General features: G+C 32.3%; 1 protein-coding gene across 6 annotated transcripts in view; it reads right to left on the bottom strand.

The window, feature by feature from the left end:
• Positions 1–13628, bottom strand: part of CSMD3 (CUB and Sushi multiple domains 3) — a 605611-nt gene that overhangs the window by 233932 nt on the left and 358051 nt on the right. For all 6 annotated transcript variants that reach the window (XM_050305446.1, XM_050305454.1, XM_050305462.1 and 3 more), the window contains 3 exons: positions 9021–9159; positions 4543–4730; positions 2444–2632 (listed from right to left, as the gene is read on the bottom strand). In XM_050305446.1, coding sequence (XP_050161403.1) covers positions 2444–2632; positions 4543–4730; positions 9021–9159 — 516 coding nt within the window. The remainder of the gene's footprint in view (positions 1–2443; positions 2633–4542; positions 4731–9020; positions 9160–13628) is intronic.

Genomic DNA, 13628 nt, shown 5'->3' with positions numbered 1-13628 from the left:
CACTTTACACTCTTAATTAGGTATCTAACTTTTACATTGTTTTACCTGTAATTTTAATGACATTAATACAATAATTCATATATTGAGTAGAATAGGTTTTCTCACAAATATTCAAAGCTTAAAAGCAAAATTTTCTTATAATATTCATACAGAAAGGACATGATAAGATAAAGTTTTTAATGAAGAACTGGGAGATGATTACAGTCAAGAAATTTAGGGCTTTCCAGATATATAGGTACACAGTGCATTATATGTAGTTGTTAGATAGGAATGGTATAAATTTTTATTATATTATTATTTTTATTTTTATTATTATAATTTATATTATTATTATTTTTATTTATATTATAAACAAGCAATATTTTCTCAGCAAAGCTCAAAACTATTTTATTTCTTTTTTTTTTTTATGTTTTTCTGTGCAACATCCAAACACATCATGAATGGAATTTCATTAACAGAATTTCAGTCAAAACCATCTTCTACTCTGAGGAAGAACTTGTTCTAAGTCTAAATCTTTTTTCTTTTTACGTACTTCTCCTCCAAAACTCACACACATGAGTTTTGTGTGCATAATTATCATGGTTTGTCTCCATATCGATAGATGATGCGATTATAAAAAAATGCAATTATCAAAAAGAACAATCAAAAAAGAATTCTACACCTTAGAAACCAACATATTGAATGAGCAGTAGGAGTGAGTGATGTGTTTACTGGTGGTGTGGTTAATACAAACCCATACTTGCAGTTTATGCAAAGAACAGCACATTTAGTAAATGTCTTTTTTTTTTTCCTGAGGGTGCAAGGACTCTGGATCCTATTAAAAAACATTCCACCAGAGAAGAAAATCAGCAACGAAGTTAAAATTAGTTCAACCATTACTTGATTAAATTTGGTAGAATAAATGTACTTAATCCTACCTTCAGAGCATATTTATTGAATAGACAATTGTCATTTAGCAATGTGCTCTGGAGAAAAAAAAAACCCACCTCATTTAGTTAATGAATTGCATGCTAGTTCAGCATCTTTAAGAAAAAATTTATCACAATATGCAAGTTTATTAACAACAGAGCACAGTCTTCATAGGAAGTGTGTTAATACTGTTTCACCTAGTTACAATCTAGTGCCTATCACTATGAGAAAACACATCCAAATTTTATGGCCTATTCAGCAAAGTAGAGTTCCCTTGACTGCAAACTGTGGGAACCCTGTAATTCTTCATTTCAAAGCCCATGTGAGATGCAGAATCTCTTAGGAAATGGCTTGCATAACTAGAGAGTGCCATGTTCAAGAAAGTGGTTATTCACACCCCTTTTTACCACCACAAGTTTGAAGTATCATTATATACTGACACTTTCAACTTACTGAAATATAAAAACCCAAAGAATTTCCTATCCAAACAAACTAAAGGCCAAGAAAATCCTTACCATTTTTTAAAGAAAGAAACATATTGAAAATTAATAGATTTGCATATGGCAAATCACACATGGATCAGTGAGCTTCTTCATCAGTCTTCATTCAGATTCATCTTTTTCTTTCTAAATGAGTGTCCTGAGACACTAAGAACTGTTTTAGAAAAATATACTATCATGTGCGTTTTGTAGCTCACAAAAGTTCAGGAGACTTTTTTTGTTAAATACTAGCCTAGAATAAACGTTTATATTATTCCTGACAGTATTTTTATCATCGGAAAAATGTGTGCCATGCTCCAAGCAAGAAAAGTATTTCATGAAGTAAACATCTCAACCAACACAATTTAATGAACATACTTTCTTAATATTACATATAACTGATATCATCCTAACTGGGAAAACATTAAAATGAATAATTCAGATTACAAGAGATGACTGAAAATATTAGATAATTTTTTAAGCAGAATTTTTAATGATATGATGGAGACCTATTACTCAATCCCACTTTTGTCCGGTTTAATAATCATACCCTTAATGATCAGGTATAATGTGGCCCTAATACATTCCTATCGTGATTAAAATATGTCAAGTTCTGTTAACAAGTGAGGAACACAATGATCAGCATCAAACAGGAGGTAATGCTGGTCTTGAGTCAGGTATAAATAATAAACTTCATTTCATGTTTTGTACATCTGTACAGCACACCTGTAGATGGGTAGACAAACACAAATATTTGTAGTTTGTAATGAGTGATTTACAAGAAGACATAGATTAACTTTGCAATCAGCTCACAGCAACATATATCCAGAAAGACATACTTTCAGTAATCTGCAGAGCTAAATAACTATGAATCATTCTCTGCTTTAATGGTTATATGTCTCATTGGAGTTATATAACATTTATTTCCTCTAAGTATTTTTTTTCCCTAAAACTAGAGGTTTCCCAAGCTCTAACATTTAACTCATTTGATTAATAACGGTTTAGTAAAATCTACATATTTTAAGGTACTCTGTATTTAATCCATTCATCCTTACCATCACAAGTTGGGAGGGGGTGACTCCACCAGTGATTTTTTTCACATAGCAAAGGCTCCTCGTGACTCAGCCTATAACCTGGATCACAACTAAATGAGACAGTGGAACCTATAGAGAAGTCATGTCCATAACGACGTCCATGCACTGGTATGCCAGGATCCAAGCAAGAGTAAGTGTTAACAGTTACACCTAGATTTAAAAAAAAAAAAAAAAAAAAAGAAGGAAAAGCAAAGAGAAAGTTAAACAAACAATCTATAGATTTTCTTAAAATTCATTCAAGTAATTGATTGTGCTATGAGTGGGGGCGAAGGCATCATTATCTTGTGTTACAATGATTTACCTTTGCACTGTTTCTCTCTGTTACCATTATAAGATGCCATGGATAACGATTTGCATCCTGCCATTGGTGCAGAGAAAAACATCACATAATTTACAGGATATCTGGTTTTATTCTATCTCAGTAACATTAAGTGATTTTGTACCTCATGCTGATATTGAAAATTCTTGATGATCACTCAAAATCCTGATTTCTAGTCTTTATTTTTCCCTGATCAAAATTTGTTAGCATAGCTAAAATGATTTTGATTTCTTTTGACATTGATTTTTGAAATATTTACATAGATAAATTATTTTCATAAATATCTCATATCTAGTGCTCTTTGATATATGAGACATTGAGAAGACAAAGAATAGCAGAAAATAGAATAAAGAGAAGTTGACTTGATAAAGGAAATTTCAATGTGTGCTAAAATATTAAACCTTTTAGATTATTTTTCAGTGAGAGGTTCACATATAAAGTTCATATAAAGAAGTTCATTATAAAATAATCATGAGAAAAAAACCCTCTAGGAATAATACTGAAGTACAAAAATTATAAGAAGTATTCAGTTTAAAATTTTTTATGGGTGTTATTCCTTTCATTCCTATACAGAAGTCATAAAATATCCTTCCTTACAAAGAAATTCAGTGTGAAAAGAAATAATTAGCATAAAAGATAAGAACATATAAAAGACTTCAGCTTTCACTACAATATTTGAAGGGAGAAATGAAGAGGGCACCATCAGTCATTATTATTCCCAAAAGGGAAATCAGAATTGGGTTATACTGGATAATACAAGATGAGAAATCAGTAAGAATTAAGAAAAAATAAAAGTAATATTAAATGTCTGAATATAAACAGGGGCTATTAAACAGAAAAGCAACTACAGAAAATTGTTCATTTTGTGTACAAATGATAAGAATGTATATTTTCAATGTTCTCTGATATCATAATTTTAACTTTTATTCTCCACTAGTGCATAGTGTTAAAAATTAAGAACTTCTGAAAACTGTTTGGTGGTAGTTCCAAAAAGCTGGTGTATGAAACAGAAATGGACAATGTGCTTATGACCTTTAATAAGCAAATCAGATGGTGATCACAGCAGAAATATTATTTCGCTTAAAAATATAAATTATTTCAACAAAAGTTATATTTAGAAATGCAAAAACGTAAATTGAATTAGAATATATCAACTTAAATGAATTGTTAGAATTCATAAAGTATGAAATCTTACTGTATACTTTCTTCAGTGTAGTTTATATTACTCTAATAATGGCAAAAGAATACTTCTATACCAGAAAAAATAACATAGGTATGTTTTTACAACTCCTAAAATCCATAAGCAAGCAATTCCATAGCTCATTAGTGTAAAGTGCATTTCCCCTTACCTTCGGTTAGAGCTGCAGATACATCAATCAGAACAGTAATTCACTTATTTGCTTAGATTTGCATAATCTTCCTGATCTCATGCAGTTTTACACACACAAAAATGTATTGTATAAAATATAAGAATATCAAGCCTTAAAACAGCATCTAGAAGAAAGGCATTTGCTTCCCATTCTCATCTTTTGACTCTTAAAGCACAGAGGAGTACATCAATGACATTAATTTTTAAGTAAAATCAGTGGTCATCCCTTTTACAGTTTAATATTGCTAAATCTCAGATTGAGAAATAACAGGAATTTACCAAACACGACATCTGTAAATCTTTATATATTTATGATAAGAATAAGCATTCAGAGGGAGGAGAAATCAAATAATACAATACAGAATTACTTACTTTCATAGTGAATCTTGAATCCATTGTTAGAACGACTGTTATCAGTTGTAAAGAGAAGATAAATAAAATTGCTACTGCTAAACAGAAATTGGGGGACCTGTGTACCATTGTAAGATCCCAGAAGTGGAGATAATAAGTTTGGTCCATCATGAACTTCCAAAACATCATAATTGAGTTCAGTCTGAAATCTGGAATTAAGGAAACACCCAGGTGCACAAATTTAAAGGGACAGTTACAAAAATTCAATAACACCATATTTTAAAACTATGCTCCTTCCCTGATAATATTTTTCCACATATCTATTTTACAGTATCAATACAAGAATATTAATTATCCTATATAATTAATATGGTAATAAAATTTCAGGTTAGTGGCTTAGCAAGATGAGAAATAAGTTTAAACTCCTTGAGCTGGTTTGTATTGCAGGAAAAAAAAAAAACCAACCACAAAACTATGGGGTATTTTTGAATAATTAAGTAAATTTTATGGAGGATATGTTGATCCATTCTTTTAGTTTATCTAATCTTTTTGGCACAAATATCATCAAGGTACTTTACATTATCAAAGAATCATATTCTTGAGTTTCTACTCTTGATATCCTCTATAAGCAGGAATAGAAGTATTTGAGTCTCCACTGAGACTCCACTGGCTTTATGCCACCTGAGACTTGGTCCAAAGTTGTGACAGAAGTTATGGGGAAATAAAAGCAAAACAAAACAAAAAAACACCCCACAACTAAAAATCCTATTTAGAAAGTACCAGAAAACAAGATGAGTGTTTAAAGACAGCGTATGTGCTGTCCTGTTCAAGGAAAAGCTGAGTGTGACAGTGCTGCTAGATATCTCCTTTCTTGCCTTGTTTTAGATGCTATCAGTAATCCCAAACTCCTGTTTGGGATTTTGACAGCAGTTTCTCTCTTTCTTGCTATGACATACCTTAGATCAATCATCCTGCTCTATATAGCACTCTGATGGATTATTGAAAAACCCTTCCAGAATTAAAAAGCAACGATTAACAGCAGGATCTTATAAGTACCCTTCAGATATTCTTAATTCTCTCTCTGGTTTACTTAGATGCCTAATTCAGCTTTGTGAAAGTCATTCAAAGAACTGCATGACTAATGCCAATGCACTGAGGAAGTTGATATTTCAATATTTATGTCCCAAGAGTCTGAGCCTTAAGATCTAACGGAGTCTGGCAAAGGACAAGAAGACAAATTAAACCTCCAAAACATGTGTTTTTCTTTTATCAGTGTTCCACTCACATGAAATAACATTTAAAAGAGCACAGAAATAAAGTAATAAGGAGTTACAGAAATGAAGTGGGATAATCCTAGAAGGAGAAAAACTGAATATTTTGTGTTTTGCTAGTTCCCACATGAACTCAAAGTGATATATTGCTAAAAACCTACTAGGCAATAACTTGCTTTTTCTAATATTTTTTTCCTAGTAATCCATACAAAACAGAAGAAATCTTGGAAACAAATCTTTTAGTCTTGTTCTGCTTTTTTAGTCCCTTTATCAAAAAGATGCTTGAGGCCAAAGGTATAAATAAGGCATGGACCTTACAAATGTAATGCAATCATCAGGCTAGTCAAGTCATATTGAAATTAAATTTAATCCCCAAAGACACAAAAGAAATCCTCTTTAAGTATTTTGTGTTCAAAGACTACATACACCACAACAAAGAGCAGAAAAATACAGAGATGAAAAAAATGAGTAATCACCTGAGAAGAAAAACTAAGAACCATTTTTAAATCAGATGAACTGAAAGAAATTTGAAGGGGGAATTATGTACAATGCCTTTGCTTTGTCATTTGGCTCAAAAAATGATCAATTTGAATTTAATTTTTAAGTGTCATGCTTATATAATTTTTCCCTCTTGATGCTCAACTTATCTGACATATTTACATGTCACCTGTTTGTTTCTCTGGTGTGAGAAAACAGTAGGGATTTATAGGAAATGGGTCCATGTAGGACCACTCCAATGTCCTTTCCTAATTAACTGATCACTATTCTTAAATTAACCTGGATGTCATCATTGCTATGTGAGGTCTATTCTTATGGAGGAGTCAGAAGCAGACAGGAGTGAAACAAGCTCTAACTCAGGAGGTGACACACAATTTTTAGAAGAGGTCTTATTTGAATAGATAAAGCTGCCTTAATATTTATAACATGCACTTTTGTTTCTAAGAGCCCCCCTACCAGCTCGATGTGATGTCAGGATATCCTGCTGCACAGTTTATACTCATCAGACAAATGTGACTAGTGCTCAAATCAGTAGTTTGCTACCAGCATCCCTTGCATTTATATACTCATAATTAGGGTACATGATAAACACTTCATTACAATGAAGAATGGCACTGCCATTTATCACTTCTGTCATTTCAATTGAGCCTAAATAGACACTGATTTATAACAAAATACCAGAAGATTATCTGTTTTATTTACGCCTGTAGAACAGGAATAAATTTTTAAAGTATACATGCACAATCATAAAACAAAATATGAAAAAAATATTTTTACTGAAAGAATAAAAATTAATAGCTATTTTTATTCACTATGTCTGTAGATCTCTTTCTTTTCATGTATACTCTGGCTCTTTGGCACAGGAACACTTTGGTATACAGTCATGGAATGCAGTACCTTGCACCTATCCAATGACATAAGAGAGAAGGTATTGGAAGATAGGAAGGTGGGAGATTAAAAGTAAATAAACTACAACTGATCTACAACTGATGCAACACTAAGCTATCACTCTGCAGAAAATGTGTATTAGTAAAAACTGTTCCCTTCATCCTAGGAAATCCAAAAGGTATGTAAAGGTTCTAGACATGTACGGTAAATATTTTTCCTTGACAGAGAAATTAAAAATCTTTCAAATAACTACTCATACTGTGCATCTGTTTAAACATACATTGGTGCATTTTTACAAGCACTTCTGCACAGAGGCAAATAAGAGAACACACATCTATATGTGAGTGGAACCTCTCTGAGTTGCTGCATCTGAGCAATATGCATATCAGCATGTCAAGATTGTCAAAAATGAGCAGCAATGGAAGTGTCTTAAAGAGGATAGAAGCTCTCTCTCTGATCTGAAGAGACCACATCTTGTTTTCGTTGCTCTTACAAGAGGAATAGAGTCTGTCCACCTCAAATCTAGTTTAAATGAATTACTGAATTAAAAATACAATATTTGAAATTATAAATTTTTAAAAAAAAATAAGTTAATGAAAGTTCATTTTTTATTTTCCATTTTGATTTACAAGACAGGAAAGAATAATTTTCTCTTAATTTTTAATTAATATGAGTTTTGATTAATTTTTGCAAGAGGGAGTTATTCACCTTTTTATTATATTCTAACTGGCAAAAAGTCTTTATTTTAAGTGATAAACAGCAATAGTGATTTTGGAAGATGAGCTTTCATTTGATGTTAAGGATAGGAAATACCTTTCAAATGTCTTTATTACTTGTTCTTTGATTGTATATAATGTTCCATGAGGACTTTATTATAGTGTAAGCAATAAAACTAGAAAAAAGTTTTAAACCATCTTATCACAATGAGAAATTTTGCTAAGAGAATATGGATTTCATATATTGCTAAAAACAACATTTGAATTGTATTAAAATAAACAAATATCTTCTCTTTTAATCAAGTGTATCCAAGAGTAGTCAAAATATGTTGCATAAATATCAACTGAAAAGTACTTTAATGATATTTGTGCACTATAACTTTGATCATCAAAGGTATTTTTTTTCCTGGATTTTCATATAACTTTATTAGTATTTACAATTAAAAATAATGTAAAACGTCCTTGAAAATATGTAGAATAACATTATTTGATTGCATTGTTTTGGTTTGCTTTCTAATAAAGAACTTAAATTAAATGTCATGAGAAACATAAAGCGCTCAGCACATCTCAATCCTTAGAATAAGGAATGGACCTTAATAAGACACAGTAATGTAAGAAAAAATGGAATGCTTCAGTAATTTGAGGAAAGTGAAACTCCATCCTGAGAACACCATCCAAAAACAGATAATCTGATTTGATAGTTAAGTACTCAGAATGGAAAAAAATATGAATGCATTCAATTCAGTTTTCACAGTTGATTCAGAGTTTTAGAGTTGAAGATTTCATGGTTTTGAAAAAAAAAAAAAAAGAACTTTGTAATCATCATAGCTATATACAAAGTAAATTAAAAAAAAAGTTAATCTTTAAAAATAGACAAAGTTTTTAACTGGGCCAGACAGGCTTAAATATGTGCAAGAGGGTTGAAATTTAAAAGCTTTTCAGCACGTCAAGTAGAAATTTCACTGAAGATAAAATTTATGCTCTGAAGGAGTTTGGGAAAGTCTTACTTGATACGACAATTGCTTGATTTTAGTGATAGTGAAAATTAATGCTATGACAAAGCTAATAACTCCTGCTTCTGAGTAAAAACTGGAAAACATTAAAAAAGAAAAATATTAGCAAAGACCTTTCAAATGTAATTTTGATAGAGTGTCCTGGTTCAGCTTCTATCACCCACTCACAATTCAAGGAATCTTTATAATACCCTGGCCAGCCTGGAGAGAGAATTACTCCACTGGGAGATGAAAAATGCCCACCACATGGAGCTGAAAATGAAACAAAGAAAAAGGTAAATAACACAGTCTTATTACATGTGATTCACAATTATAATTTTCAATACAGACCAACTGTAAGAAATAAATTTTAAAAATCCGGTTGCAAGAAGATGCAAAAAAGGATTTCAAAGCTGATATATTCTATGGTGTTCATAATTAGATGGAGATAACTGAATTAAGACCCTTAAAAACTTAAAATAAACTGTCCAGTAATTCTGACAAAGGTTTTTTTCTCCTGTATCCTTATAGTACAATCTATTTTCCTGCAATAAAGGACATAAACCAAAGCATAGTTTCTACAACACGTCATTATTTTTGCTTTTAATTTTGAGCAGAGAGATTTGAAAAACTTGAAAAAGTTTTAGTTGAGTATAAAGCTAGAAAACAGTGAAGTGTTATTTAACTTTGACATAAATCCACTGTTATACCACATACATTTTGCTTGTCATGTTGGCAGTTCTTATTCCTCATTCATGAAAAAGACATATTTACCATTCTTCCAGGATTAGTTGATATTTTTTAAGCACTTGGAAAATATATATATATATAAATATTCTGCAAGCAGAATTACTAGAAATAACACGTAATTTTTCTCTTAGAACAAGTGAGTAATTTGAAGTATTCCAGTAGTTTAATGGCACATTAATTACAGTAACGATCTCCACAACTTGTAAAAATTGAAAGGATGAAGAACATTTCTTTGAAAAAAATTCTTAAATCAATACCAACCCCCCCCCACCCCCAGCCCCAACCATGGTCAGGGACACCATCCAGTAGACCAGAATCACAGAATATTCTGAGTTGGAAGGGACCCACAAGGATCATTGAGTTCAACTCTTAAGTGAATGGCCCATACAGAGATTGGACTCATGACCTTGGCATTATTGGCAGAAAGCTCTAGCCAACTCAGTTAACAAATAGCTGAAGAAAATCTGGTACAGAATAAGGGAACTTTCCATTCGTTCTTCAGTATTAAGACAGTCATAGGGCAGAATAGACATTCTCAGAAGTAGCAATAAAGTTTGACTGAAGCCGATTTTGGCTATGGAGGGTGCAAGTCCATCCCAGAGATGATAAAATCTCACAGGTTGGTAGAGTAAGAACCACAAGACCAACACTGCTGAAGGACAGATCTGTTAGGTTTTAGTCTTGCAAAGCTCTGTGTGGGTTTTTAATTTCGTGCTTGAATGCAAACCCATTTCACCTGATGGATCTACATGCCTATGAAAGTCAAGTGCATGTGACATCACACTTTCATGAGATCGTCTTCTCCTCTGTGTTATGGATAGGTGAGGAAAAGGCAGTAGGAGTGCTTGGCATGCTTTTGTTTATTTATTTTCAGTAGTAGATTGATATTCCCTAGAGAAATCAATTCACAGAATTATCCTGAGTTATCTAAGAAATGCAGTAATTGAATCACTAGAAGTATTATAATTTTTAAGACGTAACAAATCATAACATTTTTCTAGCAATTTAAAATATCTAGACATCTAGACAAAATAGCCAACTTCAGTGTATGCATATATGTATACCTATGAACTTTATCATACATAATAATCAGGTAGGTCACATGGTAACTTACAAACACTAGGTAAACATTATTTTTTCATTGAAAAGGGTGCTAAGGACTGATATCCCTCAGGGTTCTATCTTGGGATTGGTACTCTTTAATATTGTTATGAATGGCATAGACATGAGATCAAGTGCACCCTCAGCAAGTCTGCAGATGACATGAAGCTGAGCGGCACACTGTGAAGGTAGGCTGAAAGATCTGGAATTCTTTAGTTTGGAGAAGAGAAGGCTTCAGGGAGATCTCATTGCAGCCTTCTAGTACCCTAAGGGACCTTGTAAAAATGAGAAGAGGAACTTTTTATACAGTCTGAAAGTGACAGGACAATGGGCAATGATTTTAAAATGAAAGATCGAAGGTTTAGATTAGATCTTAGGAAGAAATTTTTTACTCAGAGGGTGATGAAGCACTGGAACAAGTTACATAGAAGAAGCTGTGGATGCCCCGTCTCTGGAATTGTTCAAGACCAGATTGGATGGAGACCTGAGCAGCATCATCTAGTGAATGGCACCCCTGCCCACTTCAGGGGTATTGGAACTTTAGGGTTCCTTCCAACACTACCTATTCTATGAATCTGTGCTTTGCTGGTTCTAATAAATATTGCAGTAAATACATTAGACTATAGAACTATGAAGGCATGACCAGTTTATTGCTATCACGGGTTTAGCTATTCTTTGCTTAATTGATAACCAAGAATTTGATCCAGACCAAATCAGATTTGGTGAGCTCCTCAGGATCTTATATGTTAGGGACTAAACCATTCTCTAAAGGAAAATCTTACAGGTTTGTCTTGTTTGTTGGTTGGGTGGGTTTTTGTTTAGTTTTCAGTGTATTTACTTATTTTTAGTTTTATGACACTTTTCTGAAAAGTCAAATGACTCTGGATTTCACTAAGCCTCAAAATTCATACTCAAGCTGACATAATCAAGCTGGAATGTTTTCCCTCCGATTTCATTTTGTGAAAGGAAAGATGACCTTTCTTCGTTTCTTTGCCAGACTTACTAGAAACATACACATATTTATTTACATCATGGACATCTGTATGTAGGCAAAGATTTTCATTTTGCTAAGGTTTTCTTTTATTGTTCAACAATGTATCTTAGAAAAGAAGTAATAAACTGCTTTAATTCTTTAATTTCTAAACAAAGGGAAAAAAACTTTGGCCTCTAACCAAAACACTTCAATATTCACTTCCAAAGCAAATGAAATATGTCAGGAAACCTTTTGAAGATGATGGATTGAAAACAGTCCTGCAGAGAAGGACTTGTGGATATTGGCAGGTGACATGAGCCAACAATTTGCACTTGCAGGCCAGAAAGCCAAATGTGTCCTGGACTGTGCCAAAAGAAGTATGGTCAGCAGTAGGTGATTTTTCCTCTCTGCTCTGCCCTTGTGAGACCCCCCCATACTGGTACTGGCATACGGATCATTGTCTATAGTATTCTGTACATTTCCACTAGAAAAATAGATTAATTTTGCTATCTTTGACACAACTTCAAACTGAAGATCATGAATTATCATACATTTGTCTGATCTTCTTTTCTCAGGAGATTACCAAGCTTCTATATTAAAATCATGAACTATTGTAAATAGGTATTTTTTATTTTTAAGGACATAACAGCCCATGTTTTCTGTACTGTGTAGGAAAAAAAAAAAAGGGCTTCTAAAAGTTATGTAGATTTCAGAATTCAATATATTACAAACATTTCTAATTATGCAGAATTAGATTTGTTTTCATCACTGATGTTTTTAAAATGCCTTTCTCACCTTTTATGTTAAAGTCTCTTTTTTATACTATCTCCAGCAAACAGTATGAGTCAAGCAATAAAGTATTTAAACTCATATTCAACTCAACAACCAGAAGCTTAACTCTCCAGCATTCATAATCCCTATATTTTATTGTATATAGCCATGTATTCATAATGTATATGGAACATATAAACTACAAAGTATATCAACGAGAATAGGAATACTACATGGCCTTATTCTGAACCAGTATACTACCAAAGTTAGAATACATTATTGCCAAACTTGTACAAAATTCCATATTCTCACCACATTTTCATGACACTCTTAAAGATTATATTTAGAATACAGAAAAAAACCTCTATTACAAAAATACTTCTATGAATAGTACATTAAAAATAATTCATGCTATAAGATTGCCTAAATTTGGAATAATATGTATTTGGGGTCTCACAATAATGAAGTGTTTTGCTGCTAGTTTGGGTCTTCCTCAAAAAAACCTTTCTTACCCATCCCCTGATTCTAGTTCTTTCTGATGCTTGCAATGCAAGATTCAATAGATTTTTTTCATTTGACTTTCACCATCACAACCTGATTTCCTAGACCCAGGAGTCCTTGCCTTCAGAATAGCTGGGCTATTTGGCTTATCTTAAAGAGCCTTGTTTTTTAGAAAATAAAACTCTCATCTTGACAAAGGATTGTTTCCCTGACCTTTTTTACATTGATTTTCATCCCCTATTCTTTTTTCTATCTATATTTGATGGTTGCCTGACAGATTCATTCCCAATGTCTGTGTGTTCAAAAAAAACCACTAGAAATATAACTTAACTAGAGGTTGTCATCAACCAGAATCTCTTTGTCAAACACACAGATATGCCAAACACTGAAAGCTAATCTTAGTCTGATCTAAGAATTCTTACAAAGTCATTTGTATTTATTTCTTTGTATAGTAAAGTACAGGGGTTGAGACAGGAAATTTCTGTATGTGAGTATGAAAAAGGCTTTGAGGATGACAGGCTAATCACTGAATGTCTTGTAGATCCATAGTTTTAGTCATGTTTTTTTCAAGAGCTTATCATCAATTCTACAGAACCACAGAATATTAAGCAATACAGGATTTGTACATATATATATATACATATTT

This window comes from Myiozetetes cayanensis, unplaced genomic scaffold, assembly GCF_022539395.1.
Source record: "Myiozetetes cayanensis isolate MyiCay16 unplaced genomic scaffold, myiCay2020 scf1, whole genome shotgun sequence".
In the NCBI taxonomy this organism is placed as follows: Eukaryota; Metazoa; Chordata; class Aves; order Passeriformes; family Tyrannidae; genus Myiozetetes; species Myiozetetes cayanensis.
Note: the sequence above shows the minus strand (reverse complement) of the source record. Positions and strands in the feature narration are given on the sequence as shown.